Genomic DNA, 24,338 nt, shown 5'->3' with positions numbered 1-24,338 from the left:
ATGGTACAGTAACTGGTTTATATATAACAGTTTAAGGTAATACACATACACATATATATTTGTTCATTTAACATCTATTTTTCCATGCTAGCACAGGCAGGACAGGGACTTAGCTCAAGCAGGACGCTCTTCCTGCCACCAAACCCTCACCTGTTTCTCAAGTAATGGATTTAATTTAATTCCAGAGGCCTTTGAAATCGCAGTGACCAGTTGTAATGTTAACAAAGAATCTCAACATCATACCTATTTCTTTACAACCCACAAGGGGCTAAACACAGAGGGGACAAACAAGGACAGACAAACAGATTAAGTCGATTATATCAACTCCAGTGCGTAACTGGTACTTAATTTATCGACCCCGTTTGCCAGCCTCATCTGGCACCTGTGTCGGTGGCACATAAAAACACCATCCGAGCGTGGCCGTCTGCCAGCCTCGTCTGGCACCTGTGTCGGTGGCACATAAAATCACCCACTACACTCTCGGAGTGGTTGGCGTTAGGAAGGGCATCCAGCTGTAGAAACACTGCCAGATCTGACTGGACTGGTGCAGCTTTCGGGCTCCCCAGACCCCAGTTGAACCGTCCAACCCATGCTAGCATGGAAAGCGGACGTTAAATGATGATGATGATGATGATGATGATGAAAGGATGAAAGGCAAAGTCGACCTCGACGGAATTTGAACTCAGAACGTAGCGGCAGATGAAATACCGCTAAGCATTCCGGCCGGTGTGCTAAAGCTTCTGCCAGCTCGCTGCCTTGACATCATACCATTTCACTCAAGTACTGAATAATAATGCAATATCAGAACCCCACCCCACCCCACCACATGCACAAACACAGCAGTTTGTGTTAGCTTACCTCATCATCAGCCTGGGCTAAACGAGACACAGCATATTTTCGGACAGCAGGATGGGTGAATGCAGGTGAGAAAAGCTCAAGAGCGTCTTCTACATCCATTGGGTTCCACTTGAGAAGGAGCTCGAGAGCTTGTTTTACTTCTTGAGGCAAACTCCAGTTGACACATTTCAGAAACTTTGTTAAGGCCTGCAAGAAGAGAAGAAAGTGAAATTAATTAACAACAACAACAAACAAAAGAAGCCATAACGATAAAAAAAATGTAATCAGCCATAGATATTTCCAGAACGAAAGAATAATTTTCTTCTACTAAAGACACAAGGTCTGAAATTTTGAGGGCAGAGAGCTGGTCAATTACACTGACCCCAGTGCTTGACTGGTTGTTAGTTATTTTATTGACCCTGAAAGGACAAAAGATAAAGTTGATCTTGGTGGAATTTGAACTCAGAATGTAAAGCTTGAAAAAATACCTGCTAAGTACTTTGTCCGGTGTGCTAATGATTCTGCCAGCTTGCTGCTTTTTTTTTTTTTTTTAATAATAATAATAATAATAATAATCCTCTCTACTAAAAGCACAAAGCCTGAAATTTTGTGGGAGGGGACAAGTTGATTCCATTGACCTTAAAGTTTCACTGGTACTTAATTCATTGGCTCTGAAAGTATGAAAGGCAAAAATCGACCTTGGCAGAATTTGAACTCAAAACATAGTGTCAAATGACATACAGCTAAGTATTTTGCCTGGTGTGCTATCATTTCTGCTAGCTCACCACCTTAATAATAATAATAATAATAATAATAATAATAATAATAATAATAATAGTCCTTTCTATTATAGGCACAAGTCCCGAAATTTGGGGGAGGTGACGAGTCAATTACATCAACCCCAGTGTGTAACTGGTACTTAATTTATTGATCCCAAAAGGATGAAATGTAAAACTGACCTCCGTGGGATTTGAACTCAAAACGTAAAGCTAGATGAAATGCTGCTAAGCATTTTGCCTGGTATGCTAATGATTCTGCCAGCCTGCCGCCTTAATAATAATAAGCTTTACTGTCATGGAAACTGTAGCCTTAGTAAATCTTTTATTAGTGTTGTAATTGTTTAGCCCTAGTTAAATCTTTATAGAAAGTGTTTCACCCATAACCATCTCATTTTTTCAGGCATAGTCTATCTAGGATTAGCTTATTTAATGTGTCCTTTCTTATTTTAAAGATAGTAAGGTGTAATTTGAAGACAATTTGACTTCTATAAGAGAATTTCTATATGGCTGAGCGACTGCATAGCTCTCTTATATGCTTGCATTGTGTCCCTATGAAGTACATGTATCCAGCACTTTATAATTATTTTTTTTGAGGTACATGTACCCAAGACTGTTTCTTTTATGGTACAGTTATCCAGCACTTTGTCCCTGTGTATCTATGCGGTACATGTATCAAGCAGTGTTCATAAGAGATAGAAGTACCCAGTACTGTGTCCTTGTGAAGTACATGTACACTGTACTGCGAGTACTTGATACATGCACCCAGTAGTGTTCATAAGAGGTACATTACTCAGTGCTGTGTATTGCATGATGTACATGTACTCAGCACTGTGTTCCTAAGAGGTACACATACACAAGTGTTCATAAGAAGTATGTGCACCCAACACTGTGTCTTTCTGAGGAGTATGTACCCAACAATGTGACCCTGTGAGGTACATAAACTCAGCACCTTGCTTATAAGAGGTACATGTACCCAGTACTGTGTCTTTCTGAGGAGTATGTACCCAACAGTGTGACCTTGTGAGGTACATGAACCCAGCACCTTGTTTATAAGAGGTACATGTACCCAGTACTGCCACCTAATCAAACACTCATTTACCTGATGATATAAAAATAAAAATAAATCCTTGTTTAGCTATTGTTGCTGTGTTCAACTGCAATTAATATTGCTGTTGTTGCTGTTTTTAATTGCAATTACTTGAGACTGAAATATGAGAGAAGGAAAACTTTACTGAATTTGTTGTTCTTGAATGGCAGAGTTAATTTTTGTCCAGTTTCAAGGCACCATTAGCTGTTTCTTGGGTTTCTTTAATAGAATATAGTCTGCTCCAAGTAATCGACCCAGGTTTGGTATCTGAAAATTACTGTCTCCTTTCTCCTATCACTGACAAAGACCCTTTGGAAATGGTCAGAAATGTTGCCTCTTCCCACCTCTTCAAACCAAACCATTAATATAATCCTTTTTACATATTTCAAGAGTTCAAGAGATATTTGATTCTTGGCAGAATGGACTGGAGGAGGAGGAAGAGGAAAAACTACAACACTCCCTCCAGCCCCACCATCACAACACCCACGACAACAAATTCCCACCCCACACTGACAACATTGCTACAACTCATCACAACAACAACTACTTACCTTCTTTTGACTACTGAGGTAAAAACGGAATTTCCAAACTAAATCTTGTTCTTCTGATGTTAAAGCTTTCGTAGAGGGATAACTGCAGATAGCCTACAATGAAAGAAATACACCAATGATTATGTGTGTGTGTAAACTTTATTAACCCTTTAGTGTTCGCATTATTCTGCCAAAATTAATCCTTTTTTATCAACATTACCTTGAACTAATCAGGCATTATCTTGGAGCTATGAGATTTTGATGAGGTAGCTGTTAATTTTTAAAACGATATTGTAGGGCTGGTGTGAGAGACCAGATCTGGCCAGTTTGAACATAAAACAAGTAGAATACTTTTGGCCGGATATGGTCGGTTTAAATGCTAAAGGGTTAAAAAGCAGCAAAAATATCACAAAATATTACAGTTTTTGTGATATTTTTGCTGCTTTTTAATAAAGCATATTACTCTACCTCTGGTATTCGAGTACTATTTTTTCCACCATGTTTCGCCTTTATGTGCTTACTCTGGTATATATATATATATATATATATATATATATGATTTTTTTATCATTCTCTCTTCATTTTTTTTGTTCTCAATCCTCTCTGATGAAGAGTGTAGGCTCAAAATGTCAAGACTTTCCCATTGCTCAGGTGTCTTGGGGAAATTTCAAACCGGGGTTCTCATTCCTAAAGTATTTTTTGATGTTATCATTATTATTATTATTATTCAGATCACTGCCTGGAATTGAACTCAGAATCTTGAAGTTAATAGCCCACGCTCTTAACCACTATGCCATATCTGAGTTCAATTCCAGGCAGTGACCTGAATAATAATAATAATAATAATAATGATAATAATAATAATAAAATTGAAAAATACCTTAGGGATGAGAACCTAGGTTCGAAATTTCCCCAAGACACCTGATGAAGGCTGGAGAGTATATCAGCCGAAATGTGTTAACAACAAACAAAATGAGGACAAATATCCGTCAAATGTAAATAATGTAAACAATGTACATAATTCCTCATCTCTTAAATATAGAACTGTATCAACTTTTCCATACATCCATGAGTTAGAAGAGTTTACATTGGAACACTGCTATAGCAAGATGCCCTATCTCAAGCAAGGTGCCCTATGTCACATCAGCCATCACCTGTTTCCAGGCAAGGTAATAACATTCCATTCTATCAAACAGCCCAGACTTGGTAATGAGGAGAAACGGAAACAAGTGACACTATTTGAGTTTTGTTTACAATCAGCAACCACATGTTGAGATGATGGGAAATATAAATAAACTCACAAAGACACATACATCTATACCTATTTCTTTACTACCCACAAGGGGCTAAACACAGCGGGGACAAACAAGGACAGACAAACGAATTAAGTCGATTATATTGACCCCAGTGCGTAACTGGTACTTATTTAATCGACCCCGAAAGGATGAAAGGCAAAGTCAACCTTGGCGGAATTTGAACCCAGAACGTAACGGCAGACAAAATACGGTTATGCATTTCGCCTGGCGTGCTAATGTTTCTGCCAGCTCGCCGCCTTAAAGACACATACATCTATATAGGGGCACGTATGACTATGTGGCTGAGAAGTTTGCTTTGAAGTCACATGGTTCTAGGTTCCATTCCGGCGGTTGGCACCTTGGACAGATTTCTTCTACGAAAGCCACATGCCAATCAAAGCTATTTTAGTGGATTTGGTTGATGGAAACTGAAAGACAATGTTCTTTCTTTCTCTTTCTATGTATACACAGTTGAGAACCTACTCATTTCAACCATGAATGTATATTTAGGTTTTTGTAACTGTAAACAAACAACCTCTCTCTCTCTCTCACACACACACACACACACACACACACAATTTTGATTGCTATTATGAAACTCGTTATTATTCTATGAGCAGGATCTTCCTTTTGTTTCCACAATGGCCTAGCTGTGTCAAATTCCTACCAGCTGTGTCACCACATCATGAGACTGAACAGATCAACTATTGTTGCTGTTCTGACTCTTGTTTTAATTGCAATTACTTGGCTTTTAATCAAACAACAATAATTTCTATAACAACCAGTTCAGAGTAAAACATGCAGACATATGTTCAAGAGACTTTGGGTGCAGTTTCAATCCCTGGCTGGAACCACCTCAGTTTTCTCTTTCACCACAAATACTTTTTTTTAGTCTTTTAATGGTGCTGGTGCCACATAAAAAAGCACCCATGCTGGTGCCACGCAGAAAGCAGCCACACTGGTTCCACATGGAAAGCATCTGTGCTAGTGCCACGTGGTAAGCACCTGTGCCGGTGTCACATGGAAAGGACCCGTGCCGGTGTCATGTGGAAATCACCTGTGCCGGTGCCATGTGGAAAGCAGCCATGTTGGTGTCACACAGAAAGCACCCGTCCAGTGCGACATGGAAGGCACCCATGCCGGTGCCATGTGGATAGCATATTTGAGTATAAAATAGGTTATTTAATTTTATTCTTTTTATTATAATAGTTAATAATATTCATTTGTGTGTTGTGTTGCTATAGTTTAATTAAATTTATTTTAGGTATGTATTATTTTAGAATATTAGGTATAAAATAGTTGAACACACCTGTAAAGTGGTTGACATTGGGAAGGGCATCCAGCTGCAGAAGGCATGCCATGATAGACAACTGGAGCCTGCGCAGCTCTCTAGCTGCATCAGCTCCTGTCAAACCATCCAACCCATGCCAGCTTGGAAAATGGACGTAAAATGATGATGGTGGCAAACACTGAAGTGTGGCCATACTGTGGCATTGTTTTCTAGAGCTTAGTTATATTAATTTATTTAATGAACATCAGAAGGATAAAAAGCAAGGCGAACCAGAGTGAGATTTGAAATGATTGCATAAAGTGATGAAAACAGAATCTTATGGGGCTTTGGGCTCAATGCACTAATCATTTTACCATCCACTTCCTGTATGACACACGCACACAGTGAGTGGATGATGGTGTGTGTATGTTATTGTATGTGCATGCATGCATATATATATATATTGTGTGTGTGTGTGTGTGTATATGCATGCATGCATGCACACACAATAACATACACACATCATCATCCACTCACTGTGTGCGTGTGTCATACAGGAAGCCCCATAAGATTCTTCTTATGTCCAACATTTCTCTCAGAGTGCTTACACTCTGTCATGGGTGCACATTGACATTACACATCCAGCAGATCATGCTAGCTTCATTTCTTTCAAGCCTACACATGTCTTCAGCAGTCATGATTTTTGATTTTTTGATTAACCTTTTTGATAACCACTCCACCTCAGACCATTCTGGGTTCTATAATGCAAACATTAAAAGCACGCACTAAAAATTTATGTCAGTTCACGTTCCAGTTAACAGTTTGATAACAATAAGTTTATGTTGCTGAAGTCTTCATTATAATCAAAAATAATTTGAACAAAAGCAGTATATTTTAACAGAAATATAAAAAAGAAAGGGGTTTAAAGCATAATAATTGAAATTACATACAAGAAAATTCTGAATGTTACAACTTCACATTTTTCTAAGCCAGTCATATGATTAAACCATGATAATTATATCTCATACCATAATCCACCCACCCTAGCTCAGCACCCCTATTAGTTATTGCATTTGTGAAACAGTGTGGCCATAAGTAACCATTAGAAGTGGTGCCCTATCTGTGATAATGGCCAAACACAATGACACTTATCATCAGCAGAGGTGTTGTGAGACAGAAAACTGACCCTGGCTCTTAGGAGACTATGTTGCTGTTTAGTCCCCGGACAACCCTGACATGACAGTGCATCTCAATTATGGCCATCTTGTCAGGTATTTCATTATGTAAAGTAGTCTTCTTTCTTTAATATAGTAGAATATGATATGAGGGTTATTTGGTTGCTATTTTCAGAGGAACCAATTACAAAGGAATCTCTTGTTGCCTTGTCAGGGTCAGTTGCCATGATAGATCGTTAGCCACTTTTTTTTTCTCTCCTTGTTTTTTCTGTGTCCCTTTCTGTAGTAGAAGAGCATAGGCTCGAAATGTAAAAGACATTTTCTATTCCTGAACGTTATACTAATACATCTGTTTGTTTTGTACACCACCTGTCTTCGTCTTTTGTTTTTTTCGTAAACTCTCCCTATATATATACAGCAAGGGATTAAATCAGGAGAAAATGACTTAAGATGACAACAACATGAAATAACCGAGAAGGATTATGACGGCAGATGATGAAAGAAGAATAAAAATGATGATGATGATGATGACAATAATGATTATGGCAATTATAATAACGGTGGTGGTAAAGACAGGATAACAATGTGGAGGATGATGATGAGAATGACAGAGGAAGATAAGAAAAGATGAAGACATTTGAAAGATAATGACTTAAAAAGAAAGAAGGGATACAGTTGCTGAAGAACTTACATTGAGGTGGTCCCTTGTTTTAGCATCTGGTTTCATGTCACGATCCGTTGGACCACGTCGAAGGCTTCTCACAAGTTTGTGGTGTTTGCTTTCCACTAGATTCTCCTACAACACACACGGATAATAATAATAACAACAATGATGATGATGATAAATAGCGAAATAGCATTACACAATGTTTTGTTTTACTTTCATAGTGTTGGTGGTCGTGATGTGGTAGGGGTAGTGTTGCGCTTTATTTAATATAGTGAAGCAATGCGAGCTCACCCAACCCACGCATCTACTAACACACACACAGACACCGAGGCTTACGCAAATATGTACACCTTACAGACATGCAGACAGTTAGTTGCGCAATCATACGAATATTTAAAAATTCTCCCTCTCTTGCACAACACACACACATTTACAAAATATGTAAAGTAGCTATTTGGATTTAAATGATTACAATACTAGTACAGTGTAGGTTACAAATATGAATACAGAATTTTTTTGTTCACTGTTCAGTATGAAGGAAGGGGCTTAGCGCTACCGACCTTCACAGGCCTCCAAGAGAGGTGCACTTGATGACAATGTCCTATTTAAACAGTTGCAGATCAACATCTGTAGGAAAGACATAAGTAGGGAGGGTGGTTCCAGAGGGAGGGTGATTCCAAAGGGAAGATGTTTTGGGAAAAGGGATGGATATAATGGTTAGTGTGGAGCTGGCGAGGTGTCTGAGTACTGGAGGCATGAGACTAATCCACTCTAAGGAACAGGAAGGAGAAGGCGATAAAAAGAGGCAGTATATCTGTGAAACTAGAGCCCCATGGTTAAACCAAGGGACTTTCTTAACTATCATTATTGCATTATTACAGCAGAATCTTTAGCACTCAGGGCAAAATGCTTAGCGTTTTTCATCCGTTGCTACAGTTTAAGTTCAAATTCTGCAGAGGTCGACTTTGCCTTTCATTCTTTTGGGATCAATAAAATAAGTACCAGTTGAGTACTGGGGTCAATGTAATTGACTTAACCTCCCATCTGAAACTGCTGGGCTTGTGCCAAAATTTGAAACCATTATTGTATTATAGTACTTATTTACACCTGGGCTGTCTACTTTGTGTCATTGTAGTAATAAAGTTGTACCACTAACAATGCTTATATTTTTTCTAAGTAGCTTTTAGTTACTTTCTTTTAGCTGTTTGGAAGGCAGTGGCAACTGAGCCCTGATGAGTTTTTTATATCTCTGTTCTGTATGAATGAAGCTCAATCCTCGTCCAAGATTCTGGAAGCCCAGTCACTTAGCCCATAGGGCCTAAGTTTACAGTGAGACCAAATACATCATTAATTATGAAGCATGCACTTGTAATAATTTTTTCTTATTGGTGAGAAAATTATAACAGAGAGGATTGCAAAAACCCTCATATGCTTAGAAATAGCAGTCAAAAACTACTATAAACATGTAAGGGTTTTTACAACCTTCTCCGTTAAAATTGTGATTTATTCATAATTATAAACACTCTCCTTTTATGTAATTTATGATTACATGTAGCCATTGATATATGCATAAATAATTATTAATTGTGTATGATATATCCTTTGTAATGTATTATTACATTCTTTTTTAATTATTTAATTTGCTCACTCATATCTGGTGTTTTGTGGTGGCTCGAATTAGTGGTCCTTTCTCATAAATGCTGTGCATGGGACATTGGAATTCATAGATAGAGGTTGACACATTATTCTTGCTGGTTAGGATACATGTAAGCCCCAAGGTATGATTTTGTATCAATTTGTATCAATAGGAATATTCTCCTGGTGAGAGGAATGAGACAGTTATATTGTTTTATATCTGTTATTTTACTATACCATTTATGATATGGTATAATAGGTTCCTAACTTTGAAATTGCAATAGAGAATTAACCTTTTGTTTTTAAATTGTGGATTTTATATGTCGTGTCACTTGCAGACAGCTTTATTGTGAGGAGATATGAGTGATAATAGTGGCTTTATAGTGGTTTTTGACTGCTATTTCTAAACATGCAAGGGTTTTTGCAACCCTCTCCATTTGTGATTTATTCATAATTATAAACACTCTTCTTTAATACACACACACACACACAAACAGACAGACAGGGTGTTTGGGCTAAATTTAATGATTTTTTAATGTTTCTTTGTTATCAAGAACAGCTTGATGTATTGGTGAACAGTCAATGGTGTTGGAGAGCACAAAGATTAAAATTGTAATAGAGAAAAATTCAGCTGACATGGGAGACTAGAAACCATCTCAATACTGGGAAAGTGTTGTGTGAGGATAATTTGTGTCAGATCAAAATGCCAACATCATGACTGCTCTGTGAGCACTTTAAAGGCTGTAAGACAAGACATGGACATCATGAAAACTAGAGCTTATAGCCACATGGCCACGCCTGCATCTAATATGACAACACATCATCATTATTTAACGTCCATGTTCCAATGCTGACATGGGTTAGACGGTTTGATAGCAGCTGGTAAGGCCAGGGGCCACACCAGGCTCCTTTGTCTATTCTGGCATAGCTTCTACAGCTGGATGCCCTTCCTCACATCAACCCCTTTATAGCGCACACTCGGTGCTTTTTATGTGACACCAACATCAGTACTTTTAAAATTACATACAAAATATTAGATGTTTAAACAATTAAATTATTTATTTTAACTTTCTAAAAATTTAAAATGCAGTGTCCAGTTAAAATCTGCATTTATTTTTTTTTTTTAATTAAAAATAGATTCCCACCTGCCTGAAATCCTGAATCCCACATGTACAAAAACAAAATCCAAAGAGTGTTACATATCTATTCATTCTTAAAATGTCCTAGTAGATATGAACATGAATAAGCTGAGTGCTGTTGTATTTCGTAACACTTGATTCCTTGACATTAAGGGACTTTGAGAGACATTGGAGTGTTTCGACCACATTGTGTGTCTCTTCAGTGAAAGCTACTCTGGATTAATGAACTTAAACAAGAGCAATGTCCCTTGCTTCTAGAGATCAGCAAACAAATTATTTGCTGATTCATGCTAATGTCTGCCAAACAGATAACAACTCCTTAGGTGCACACAAAACAGTGAGAATATAAACAATAACATATCTGTTATCCTTAATATATTATACAAATCAGCAAACAGCTTGCTGATTTCTATAAACAAGAGCCATTACTCTTGTTTAGTTTTATTGATGCTGGGTTACTTTGACTGAAGAGGCACACAAGGTTGAAACACCATGGTATCTCAAAGTCCTTTTATGTCAATAAATCGTGTTATAAACACACATCGTCTGAGGGGAGATGTTCATCAATGACAAGATACAACAGCAATCAGCATGTTCATCTTTGAATCTGCTAGAAGGTATTAAGAAGGAATAGACGTGTTATTGCTTATATTCTCGTTGTTCTGCATACATCTCATGAATTAGGATAAATTAGTTACAAGGATTTTAAGCAGATCATACATTGTCTAACAAGGCCATGTGTGTATCACAGTACAAACTGAATAGTAAAATTGACTACAAACTTACTTAAGTACACAGTCATTATCAAAATCAAACTAATTTTCTCAAAAGAGCAGAATCCTGTCATTTCCACAATCTTAACTTTACAACAATTGCAGTTTTTACAGGTTGCACTGTCAAAGTTCAACGGTCACTTTCAAAATCACCTTTTGTTTTGTTTTCAATGCATTTTATACAGCAATTATAATAAATCTCTGATTAATGTATTTTTGATATTGTATTCACAGACAAGCATCAGTAAGCTCTTTTTCTCTATATGCACATGCACACACACGTTAACATACATTTATGTATGTGCATGTATGTATGTATGTATGTATGTAGTATGTATATATATATATATATATATATATATATACACACACACACACACACACACACATTTACATATACAAAGACACATCATGACATATCAATCTATCTATCTATATATATATGCATATATACACACATACATATGTATCCATCCATATACACTTGAAATGAAGAGTAGATGGACAGCTGACAACTGATGAGGGGTCGTTCTTTGAGATACTTATCCTGTTTTCCATTTGTTTCTCTCATTGTTTGTGTATTTGTTTTTGTGTTTCATATTGTTTACTGTTGGTGATGTCCTGTACCCATACGTGCATATATATATATATATATATATATATATATATATATATATATATATTAATTATGTATATATATGTAAAAGCACTCACTACACTCTTGGAGTGGTTGGCATTAGGAAGGGCATCCAGCTGTAGAAACTTTACCAGATCAGATTGAGCCTAGTGCAACCTCTGGCAACCTCTGTCCAACCCATGCCAGCATGGAAAGCAGACGTTAAACAATGATGATGTATATACACATATACATACACACATACATAACTATACACACATTTACACATATAGCATTAATAAGAATTATTTGTAGTATTTACCGTAGATAACATGGTACTGCTGGTCTCAAATGACAAGACGAAAATATAAAACTGGAGACACAACCAAATATATGACAAGTTCTTTACAACATTTAGTGTGGTTACTAGTATGAGTAGCCTCAAATACCCTGGCTGTAAGCTGTGTGTACACTGCATATACACACACAGACATATAGATATTACATATGCACACACACATTTTATATTATCTAATTACATACATGTACATATGTATAATATACAAATACATAGAGTACAAAATATACACACAAACATATACAGATATAATTGTACACACACACATATACACACAAAAATGTCATTGTAGGCAAAAACTCTCTAAGTACATATATAGTCATCTCTAAAAAAAAAAAACTCCTCTTCCACCCATAACCACTATCCATTAACATAGCCACACTACCATCAGCACCACATGCCAACCACCCACTACCAATGTCAGAAAACCATTAGAGGCCACAACAATAAAATGTTGCTTTCTCACAAAATGAAGTCCAACCAATTAAGCATTATTATCTTTTGTATCTGCTTTATTTTGTTGTTATTAAATTATGATCTCTCTCTCCCCTGTCTCCCCTCCTTGGTCTCGTCTAAAGACATTTTCTATCTTACTGAATGTAAATAACTCCACCAATTATGGCAACAGAACAAAAATATAATTTATTATTGTACACAAGCCAATTTGAAAATCATTTAAAATATAATTTTCACTGCTGATATGGTGGAATACACACATACATACAAATACATATACAAAATCGTCATCATTTAATATGCACTTTTTCATGCTTGCATGGGTCAGATGAAATTCGTTAAGGCAGATTTCTCAAGGCCAAATGTCTTTCTAGTTGCCAACCCTCACCTGATTGCAAGCAAGGTGATATTCCCTTGGGTCAGATGAAATCGTTTAAGGCATTTCTCAAGGCCAAATGTCTTTCTAGTTGCCAACCCTCACCTGATTGAGCAAGGGTGATATTCCCTTTGTCAATACAAGGGTATGCGTAAACACAAACGTCTGTGAGTGTGTACACGGGGGGGGGGGGCTGTAAAGTTTCTGGCTTTAAGAGAATCACAGAAGGCCTGGTTGGAGGCCCAACCTTCTCAGTTCTTTTACAAGGTTTAGAAAAACTGAAGGACTGCTGGAATAAGCATGTGAATCTGAGAGGGGGATATGTTGAATAAAATCACAACAGAATTTCTTTTATCCATAGCCCTGAGCTTTCAGCATTATCATACATACACGCACATACAATGAGTTTCTTTCAGTTTGTATTTACCAAAACCAGTCACAAATCTCTGAGCATCCCTGGTATTGTAGTGTGAGATTGCTCATATGTGCAGGTCTGTGTGCATATAGTGTGATAGTGAAGATGTGTAGTAGTTTAGTATAGTAGTGAAATCATATGGTAGTGTAGTGTGGTAGTAAAGATGTGTGGCAACTAATTCATATGTGCATGTTTAATATGTTAGTGACATGTGGGCCTTAATTTAGGTGAAATTTATTTAAAGCATGTTTAAAAGTAACAACAAGCACCACTGATGGAAAGAAGGGAGACAGAAAGGCTCAATAAGGAAAGCAAAATCAGATTTGTTATAATATTCTTTTTGACTGGGACTTTAAGTTTTGTCGGTTGTCTTAGTCATCTAGTTTGGTCAAATAAGTCATCAGACAAAGCTAAAAATCTCAGTCAGCACAAACTTATCAAGTCTTTACTTTGTTCTTGCCATTACAGCCAACACTATATAGGTAGAAGGAGCCTGTGGAAAAGCAGGAGCTAAGAAGATGTGGGATGAAGTGGTGAAGACTGACCTCAAGACATCGAGCCTTTCAGAGGAGATGAAGGGAGACTGAGATGAATGGCGATATGCAGTGTTTGGGAAGACTCACCCATCTCAGCAAAGTCTCAGTAAAAATGAGGTCCTGTTGAGCCTTCTGCTACAACTCCAGATCTAACACCCATCTCTCCATCAGTCTTCTGTGGTACTACTCACTTGGGTACTGTAGGAATTACAACCGTGTTTCGTGGTCTGCTACCACAACAGCTCCTTTATAGGATCCAGTTAGTTCAAGGCATCATCAGGAGGAACCACGGCCGGTTTCGGCCCCTACTCCTCTACTGTTTTGACGTGGCAGGGCACCCCCTTTCGGAGGTGCCTTCAGCTCTGGTGTTGGGTGCATGTCTTCTTTCTTCTTCTTTCTTCTGTACCCTGGCCTCTTCAATGTATCGTCAGCGATACCACTTATCCTCCTACACTTCATACTACATCCCTACTACTGTCCCTCATTACTTCCTCCTCCCTGACTCACTCTTATTGCTTTTCCTTCCCTTCTCCCAAACAGATATTCACTGTGTCCAAATCAATCCCCATCTCTAATCTGTGATGCTCTTTTCACTCTAGTGCACTTATCTAATCCCTCTCCTTTTCTGTTCTCTCCCTCTCACATATTCCCCTTGTACCTTGACATCACATCTGTTTCTCCTTTCCCAGATGGGGAAGCTGTGTAGTTACTTCTTCAGCAAAGCAACTGCACCTGTCCCTCGGCCATACTTTCATATCCCTCAATACTATATCCCACACAGTTGATGGGACATGTTTTGGGGGTCCCTGGTGACCTCACCAGTTCTAGTGTCATGAAAAAACACACCCAGTACACTTTGTGGAGTGGTTGCCCAATGGTCAGGCTCAACGACATGTGAAGATTTGCAAACAATTGCTGGCAAATACATGAGATACTCATTTTGAGAATAGAATTATAACTGGGAGTGTAAAATGGAACTCTTTTCATAATCCTAACAAGAGAGATCAGTGGCTCCATTCAGGCCAGGCTTCAAAACCTTTTGTCAAAAACGGGGGTTCAAACAGGTCACAGTGTGTTTGGTGGAATTTCAAGGGTGTGTTGCATTCACATACGCACAAACATCATTTTGTAAAAAACTTATCAGTGCTGAGTGTGTCAGCATTCTATAAAAAGATAAAAGAATCCTTGAATGCAGGATGGCTGTGAAGACAGCTCAGCAAATCAGGGAAGATGGGAAAAAGTGGCCAGCAAGTCTTTACAGAAAATCGAAGGCTTGCTGGGCATTTTTTTCCATCTTCCAAAGAGTACTTATCTGACTTTCTAAACTGTCTTCACAGCCATCCTGCATTCAAGAATTCCTTTATTTTCTGTAGAACACACACATATATATACACACACATACATACACACACATGGTTCAATAGTACAAAAAACAAAAGACACTGTGGAGAGAACAACAAACAAGGATGTTCAGGAAAAATGGACAAATTTTTTATGTTTTGAGCCTATGCTCTTTGATAGGGAGGAATGAGAAAAGAAAATGGAGAAAAAGTGAGAGAAAAAAGTGTCTGGATTAACGGTTTCACATGTCGAATTGACTAGAAGGAAGTGATTGAATGGAAGGGGAGATAACAGTAACCTGGGTAAAGTGTATGTGTGGGAGCATATATGTATGCGTGGGCATGTGTGTGCTCTATGTGCTTGTGTGTGTGTAGACATGTGTGGAAGTGTGTGAGGCTGTGTAACATGTATCTACAAATACATGTGAAGTAGCTAATACACACACACATGTATACACTCTTGCATCCTCTCATTTGTAAATCAATGGGAAGAGAGGGGAGAGCTTGCCATATGAGAAATTGTAGGCTTTCTATAAAAAGAAAACCCCAAAACACAACCCCCTCATTTTTTCAGGTTGGTATCTTGGAGAGGAACTTTTAAATTGCAGATACATGGTGGCCAATGAGCAAGAGAAGCCTCAAATGGACAATGGCATGAATGGTGGAGTGGGTTCTGTCAAGATTGGAACTCTGAATATAGTGATGTCACTACACACCACAAGATATTTTGTCTGACACACTACAAATAATTCTAATGTAGACACAAGGCCTGAAATTTTGTGGTTAGTTTGATCATGTCTTTTGATCCAACTCTGTTCCCCATAATGCAATGTACGGCTGGTTTCTTTTATGTTTTCTAGACTGAGTATCTCCAGCTCTCACCTTTTGACTGCATACACACTCATTTTTTCTCTCTCTCTCCTTCTCACACACACACACACACACACAATTTTTGTCAACCCTGTCACTAATGCAGGAGGTTTAACTCATATACACTTCCAGAAACTGAAATTAATAATTACTCCATTTTGAAACCATTCCAAGACCACAGTATATCATTGGTACAGTTAATAACCATGATCAAGAAGGATTTCCAAAACATGAGAATTCACTCTTCTAAAATTGGGTAGTCCTAGACCTCCTCCTTACTCAACCTCTGTATCATCTTTTCATGACACTCCTACTATTCCTCATGGTAGGGTGAGAGTAATAGTAGGCACAGAGATAGTGAGAGTGGTAGTGAAGACAGACAAAGAGAAAGAAAGACAAAGAGAGACAGAAATTTAGGGAGAGTTGATGATGTTTTATTAATAGTAGTAATGTTGATGGTGACAGGGGGAGTAATAATAAAAGAGAGAGAAAGAGTGGGTTTGAACTATCTCATGCCAGTAGCTATAGTAAAAAAAACTTTCCAAATTGAAAAGAAATTCCTCCCCCTCCCTATCCATCTATCTATCTTTATGGTGGTGGTAGCCAGGGCATTTAGGGATGATGGTGATAGTAAGTGATGTGAAAGTCAGTGTTGATGGTGGTGGAGGGGAAGGCTGCGAAGTCAAATGTATTGATGGTGGTGGCTTCAAAAGTCTGAATGGTGTGTGTATGGCAGTTGTGGTGGTGATGGTGGTGATACTGGTGATGGTTGAAAATAATCAACAGAAAGAGAGAGAGAGAGAGAGAGAGAGAGAACACCACTGGAAAATACGAAAATGAAGAGATTATATGTATGTATATATAATCTCCATATGTATATATGGAGATTATATATAGATACATAAACAAAAGGATTCATTCAGTTTCCATCTCCCAAATTCATTCCCTTTGGTTGGCCCATGGCTATAGAAGACAATTTTCCAGGGTGACATATGGGGCTGAACCCTGAACCAAATGGTTGGGAAGCAAGCATCTTAACCACACAGCCATGCTTATGCCTATGATATTTTTATTTTATTTTTTAAATTCTTATATTTGTTTCAGTCATTTGACTGTGGCAATGCTGGAGCACCACCTTTAGTTGAACAAATCAAATCCAGGACTTATTTTTTGTAAGCCTAGTGCTTATTCTATTGGTCTCTTTTGCTGAACTGCTAAGTTACAGGGACGTAAACACACCAGCATCGGTTGTCAAGCAATGGTGAGGGGACAAACACAGACACACAAACACACACATATACCACACACACACACACACACACACACACACACACACATACGATGAGCTTCTTTCAGTTTCCATCTACCAAATCCACTCACAAGGCTTTCGTCAGCCTGAAGCTATAGCAGAAATCACTTGCCCAAGGTGCCACGCAGTGGGACTGAACCCGGAACCATGTGGTTGGTAAGCAAGCTCCTAACCACACAGCCAAATCATAATTTAATCTCCATGTTCCATGCTGGTATGGTTGAAAGACTTCTGCTTTTCTACTGGCATACCTATGTACATGTGTATGTATGTATGCTGTTTCAGTCATAAGACCATGGCCATGCTGGAGCATCGCCTTGAAGAATCTTAGTCAAACAAATTGACCCCAGAAGATTTTTTTAAAGCCTAGTATTTATTCTATCATTCTCTTTTGCTGAACCACTAAGTCATGGGGATGTAAATACACCGACACCAGTTGTCAAGCAGTAGTAGGAGACAGACAGACATACACAACAGGCTTCTTTCAGTTTTCATTTACCAAATTCGCTCACAAGGCTTTGTTTGGCTTGAAACTATAATAAAAGACACATGCTGAAGGTGCCATGCAGTGGGACTGAACATGGAACCATATGATTGGGAAGGAAACTTATCATACAGCCATGCCTGTGCCAATGCATGCATTTATGTATGTATGGGAGACAGAGTATGAGTATGTGATATGAAGCTGCGTATTTACTGATATGCATACGTTTTGAAGGTGTGCTAAATGTATCCGCATACAAATATAAAATTACACATGTGAAAGAGAATGAGAGGAGTGGGGGGGGGCAGAGATTACTCAGTATTGCATGTGATAAAATCTATATATTTACACAAACATCTTCAGCATGTATTAAATATACAGATAAATGTGTGGGTGTGCGTGTGTATGTACAAATACACACACACACACGCACACACACACACACACACACACAAAGTGAGCTGTGTGTAAGTGTAGGAGTGGCCATGTGGTGAGTAGGAGCAGGAGTGGCTGTGTGGTGAGTAGCTTGCCTACCAACTACATGGTCGCAGGTTCAGTCCCACTGCATGGCACTTTGGGCAAGTGTCTTCTGCTATAGCCTTGGGCCGACCAAAGCCTTGTGAGTGGATTTGGTAGACGGAAACTGAAAGAAGCACGTCATATATATATGTTTGTCCTCCCACCATTGCTTAACAATTGATGTTGGTGTGTTTACATCCCTGTAACTTAGCGGTTCAGCAAAAAAGACTAATAGAATAAGCACTAGGCATACAAAGAATAAGTCATGGGGTCAATTTGTTCGACTAAAAGCAGTGCAGGAGTGCATTTGAGCACTATTATGTGTTTTCTAGACTGAGCATCTCTAGCTCTCACCTTTTGACTGTATACACACCCACACATATACATACATAGTTCAATAGTGTATTGATGGCTATTTAATTTAGTCCAGTTGTACTGATGTGTCAAGAGTGATAATTTCATATTTAAAGAAAACAAAATAAAGAAGTCAAATAAGTAAATAAATAAAAAGAATTAAATGAGGAAGAGTGGAGGAGGGGAGATGTACTTACATTTTTTGTGAAAATTTTAAACTTCCTTCTTTCAGAAAAACTTAGATGAAAATGAGAAGTCATACTTCATAAAACACACTCCAGATTATGGAAGGCTTTTAAAGCTAAAATTCTACGCTAAATCCTTCATTTTACTGGTTTTAGTTTCAAGTATGTTGTATGTGTGTGTGAGCATGCGTAGGTGCATATATGCACATGTTCATTTTCATACCCATTTTTGTTCTGTCCTTGTGAACGAAAGCAACATGGTGAAATACTGTGGTTGTGGCTATTTCACAATGAATAACAAAATAACAAAAAAAAAGACTGTCCAATGAACTTGCAAACCTCAGCAGTAGCAGCAGCAAGAACAAAAGTAACAAATTTAACATCACTACTACTACTCCTACCACCTCCACCACTACCATTACTATACTGCTCTTCCTTATTTGTAGTTATTGAACAAAGTAACAAAAACTAAGCTAAGAGAGCCAATACAAGTTTACTCGAAGTCTCAGCTGTTACTGAACATATGGTAACACAAGAATGGCAAAGAAATATATATATAAAAAAAAGAGAACAGAAAACAGCTATGATCATTGTTGTTGTTAATACCATATGGCAAAGTATGGCAAAATAGTGAGCAAGTATAAGGAACGGATTTGATCTTTTCCTTTTTTTTTTTTTTGTAAAAAAAATGTTATTTCCTTTAAAGCAAAATTTCTCTAAGGTAAGAACAGCAACAGGGAGAAAGTTCCAGAGAGATGACATCCTGGGAAAGAAGGATTAACAAAAGGTTCTGGGTTCAACTCAGTGTTAGTGATAAAAGTAGGAGGAAGAAGAGAAGAAAACAACAGGTAAAGTCCTGATTTCCTTCCTTCCTAACACAATCCTCATCATCATCATCATTTAACACCTGGTTTCCATGTTGGTGTAGACTGGACAGTTTGACAGGGTCTGGCGAATCAAAGTACTGCATCAAACACTAATCTCTACATATCAGTATGGCTTCCATGACTAGAAGCCCTTCTAAATGCCAACCACTTTACTGAGTGTGCTTTTGTTTCCTTGTCTTCTCTTTCTCTTTTTTTTTTTGGTGGGTGGGGGGGGTTTACCAGCACCAGAAATGACTGCCTGGTAACTTGCACAATTAAGGGTCTAAAGAAGCCCCTATAACTGAGGGAAAATAGAAGAGAGTGTGAGCAATGATCTTAGAGGGGTAAGGGATGGAGTGAGAAGATGGAGAATTATAGTAGAAACAAGGGAGAGAGAAGGGATTAATATTAGTGACAGGGTTGAAAAAAAAAGTGGGGAACGGAAATGAAAAGTTGATAGAGGGGTTGTGTAAAGAGTGGGATCTAGGATTATCCAATTTTAGAAGAGTGAATTCTCATGTTTAGGAAATCCTTCTTGATCATGGTTATTAGCTATACCAGTAATATACTGTGGTCTTGGAATGGTTTCAAAACGGAGCAATTATTAATTTCAGTTTCTGGAAGTGTGGATGAGAGTTAAACCTCCATCTTCAGCATGCAAAGGACATGATCAAACCAACCACAAAATATGAGTTGTACTTATTTTGTCCATGAATGATGGTTGGAGCTGAACTTAAATGATGTTGCTAAATACTTTAAGTGATTCTGCCATTGGCCATCCTTTTCTAGTGTTATTTTTTTTTTTTATCTTTTAGATACTAAATTTACAAATGCAGGTGAAGCTGTGTTGTTAAGAGGCTTGCTTCTTAACCACTTAGTTCCAGGTTCAGTCTCACTATGTAACACCCTGGATCAGCCAAAACCTTGTGAGTGGATTTGGTAGACAGAAACTGAAAGAAACCCATCGTGTGTGTGTGTGTGAGAGAGAGAGTTGGTGTCTTTTTGTCTTGATGTTGTGTGACTGTCGTCATACAGGTGGTGTGTTTCATTTCCAATCTTCCATGAAAACATGTCTGGACATAAGGAAAAATTATCTCCCTTGGAAACAAGTGAGGGTTGGTGACAGGAAGGGTACCGGGCTGTGGAAAATCTGTCTCAACAAAATCTGTCCTACCCACGCAAACATGGAAAACGAGCATTACAAATGATTAAAATATCCTCACAAACAAGAACAGCTGTAAAACTTTTTTGTCCACAGGAGAAATTTTAATTTTTTTTTTTCTAATGAGAAGCAAACACGTATGATCCATAAAGTAAATAAAGGAAAACGATTTAAACTAATCTGTAATGGATCAGTGAGAGAAAGGAGAAAGGAAAGAGGGAAGGAAGGAGGGAGGGAGGGAAGGGGGAGGAAGGAGAGAGGGGAGGAAGGAGAGAAGGAGGGAAGGAGAGAGGGAAGGAAGGAGAGAGGGAGGGAAGGAGAGATGGAGGGAAGGAGAGAGGGAAGGAAGGAGAGAGGGAAGGAAGGAGAGAGGGAAGGAAGGAGAGAGGGAAAGAAGAAGTGAGGGAAAGAAGGAGAGAGGGAAAGAAGAAGTGAGGGAAAGAAGGAGAGAGGGAAAGAAGAAGTGAGGGAAAGAAGGAGAGGGGAATGAAGGAGGGAGGGAAGGAAGGAGGGAGGGGATGGAAGGGAAGGAGGGAGGAAGGAGAAAGAGAGAGGCTGGAAGGAAGGAGGGAGGAAGCAGAGGAGAGAGGAGATGAGAAAGGAAGGGAGACAGGGAAAGAGACAGAATGGAAGGAGAGAGAGAGAGAGAGAGAGAGAGAGAGGGAAAGGAAGAAGAATAGGAAAATAAAATTAAAAAAAGCCTCCACCTTCTCCTGCTATTATTTATACAATATTTAGATGTAATGGGCAAATAAAGGGGGTTTTTTTTTTCTAAATTTCATGTTTACTTTTAGGTTATATATAAATGGAATGAGCTTCCTTCAGATTTTAAGCAAATAATAAATATTGATTTCTAATATTGGTTATATGTCACATTGTTGAAAGAGAGACAGGGAGGTAAATTGGCTCCTCACTTGCAGTACTTGACCAGAACTTTAGTTTATTGACTCTGCAAGGATAAAAATCATCACTACATCACCACCATCAGGTAACAGGGAAGCCTCAGCATGGTTACTAGACCTGCCAGAGCAACCTATCAGTCAAGATGTCTTCTTCCATCTGTGCCCTCTACCAAGCAAAAACTAGCTACAAAAACCATCAGCACTGTCCTGTAGAAATACCTTTTCACTACCACCTAAAGGGCAATATGGCACATGCACACATATGCAGAGCAGCAACATAACAGTGCATGCAATGGTACAACTAAAACTAAAGCTGAGAAAAAATATTATAATAATAATAATATATATATATTTCTTTACTACCCACAAGGGGCTAAACACATAGGGGACAAACAAGGACAGACAAACGGATTAAGTCGATTATATCGACCCAAGTGCGTAACTGGTACTTAATTTATTGACCCCGAAAAGATGAAAGGCAAAGTCGACCTCGGCGGAATTTGAACTCAGAACGTAACGGCAGACGAAATATGGCTACGCATTTCACCCGGCGTGCTAATGTTTCTGCCAGCTCACCGCCCTTATAATAATAATAATAATAATAATAATAATAATAATAGTTCTTTCTAATTTTGTCACAAGACTAACGGTTGTAATAGCAGGGGACAAGTCGATTACATCGACTTCCAGTACTTGATTAGTACTATATCTTTATCAACCCTGAAAGCTTCAAAGGTAAAGTTGGCCTCAATGGGATTTGAACTCAGAACATAAAGAATCAGAAGAAACGCTGCATGGCATTTTGTCTGACACATTAATGACAATGGTTGGGGCACAGGGCTAGCAATCTTGAGGGGAAGGGAAATGGCTGATGCTGCTGATCCCAGTACCTGACTAGTACTTCATTTTATCAACCTTGAAAGGGTAAAAGGCAAAGTGGACCTAGGTAGGATTTGAACTCAGAATATAAAAAGCAAGTAGAAATATCTTCAGTTACTTACCAACATTATTTCGTGGTCAGGCACTGTCACAACTTCAGCATGGGTTCGGAAATAGTAAGTTTTATCACCGTTCTAGATGGAAATATATAATACATTGAAATAACATTTAAAAATGGAATACAGAGGAAAATACTGGTTGATAGGGAAGAAAAATATGTAGTATACATATTCTATCTTCATCATCATCATAAACATTTAACATCCATTTTTCAGGCATGGGTTTGATGGCTTGACAGGAACTGGGAAGGCCAGGGTCACAACATATTCCATAGTATGTTTTAGTTTGGTTTCTATAGTTGGATAGCTTTCCTACCACCAACCACTTCACAGAGTGTACTGGGTGGTTTTTTACATGGCACCAGGACCCATGCTAATGCTTTATACACAGCACCTTGGTTTTAGGACCTCAATTCTGTTGTGGTGGGCAGGTCTTGAGTACAGCAAATGTACCACATATTTCAGTCCTCTATCATACACACCTATGCATACCCTATTGTCGTCATCAAAATCATGACACATCCACTTATCCGTGCTGGTATGGGTTGGACTGGTTTTCTAACGCAATGTTCCTTGGCCAAATACATTTTAATCGTTTCTTTTTTTTTTTACGACATACAGAGACACAGTGTATCTATTCCAAAACTAGGGTACACATGGCAACCCACATATACACAGCATACACACACAAATACATATGCACACGTACATACATATGCACTGTACTGAAGTTGGCCAGTTTCTTTGTTACTGTGTATTCTTGATCAGTATTTCTCATGGTAAGGAGATGAATCTTTGATGACCGAAAAGGAAGTGGATAAACTACCATGTCTGATAAAAATAAAGATCTTTTATCTTTTACTTTTTTCAGTCATTGGACTGTGGCCATGCTGAGGTTCTATCTTGAAGGGTTATAGCTGAATGAATGGACCCAAGTCCTTATTTTTTAAAACCTGCTATTTTATTTTATCAGTCTCTATTGCCAAACTGCTAAGTGATGAGTATGTAAACATAATGATGAACATGTTCATTTGAATTTACTAACAAGAGAGAAAACGAAAGAATTTAATACATGTAATAAAAATAATCATTTATTCAAAAGCTGAAGCTCCCTCTGCCCCCATCTCTACTCTGAGTTTTCAGTATTTGAAATCTTCTGAGCTATTGGTTTCTGAACAGGAATATTGTCAAATAAGGAACATTCACAAAGGAACCAACACATTCATGTTGCAAAACTTAGGGATGGGGGAAAAACAAAACTATCATTAATGTAATAATAACAATAACAATAATAATGGTTTGAAATTTTGGCACAAGGCCAGCAATTCTGGGAAGGGATAAAGTTGATTACATCAATCCTAGTGCTCAACTGATACTTATTTTATTGACCTCAAAGGAATGAAAG

General features: G+C 38.2%; 1 protein-coding gene across 1 annotated transcript in view; it reads right to left on the bottom strand.

Annotated features, from left to right (window-relative positions):
* Positions 1–24,338, bottom strand: part of LOC115220770 (phosphatidylinositol 3-kinase catalytic subunit type 3) — a 65,136-nt gene that overhangs the window by 19,459 nt on the left and 21,339 nt on the right. The window contains exons 6-9 of the mRNA XM_029790913.2: positions 22,937–23,008; positions 7,665–7,769; positions 3,255–3,347; positions 859–1,044 (exon numbers count right to left, since the gene is read on the bottom strand). Coding sequence (XP_029646773.1) covers positions 859–1,044; positions 3,255–3,347; positions 7,665–7,769; positions 22,937–23,008 — 456 coding nt within the window. The remainder of the gene's footprint in view (positions 1–858; positions 1,045–3,254; positions 3,348–7,664; positions 7,770–22,936; positions 23,009–24,338) is intronic.

This window comes from Octopus sinensis, linkage group LG17 (assembly GCF_006345805.1).
Source record: "Octopus sinensis linkage group LG17, ASM634580v1, whole genome shotgun sequence".
Classification (NCBI taxonomy): Eukaryota; Metazoa; Mollusca; class Cephalopoda; order Octopoda; family Octopodidae; genus Octopus; species Octopus sinensis.
Note: the sequence above shows the minus strand (reverse complement) of the source record. Positions and strands in the feature narration are given on the sequence as shown.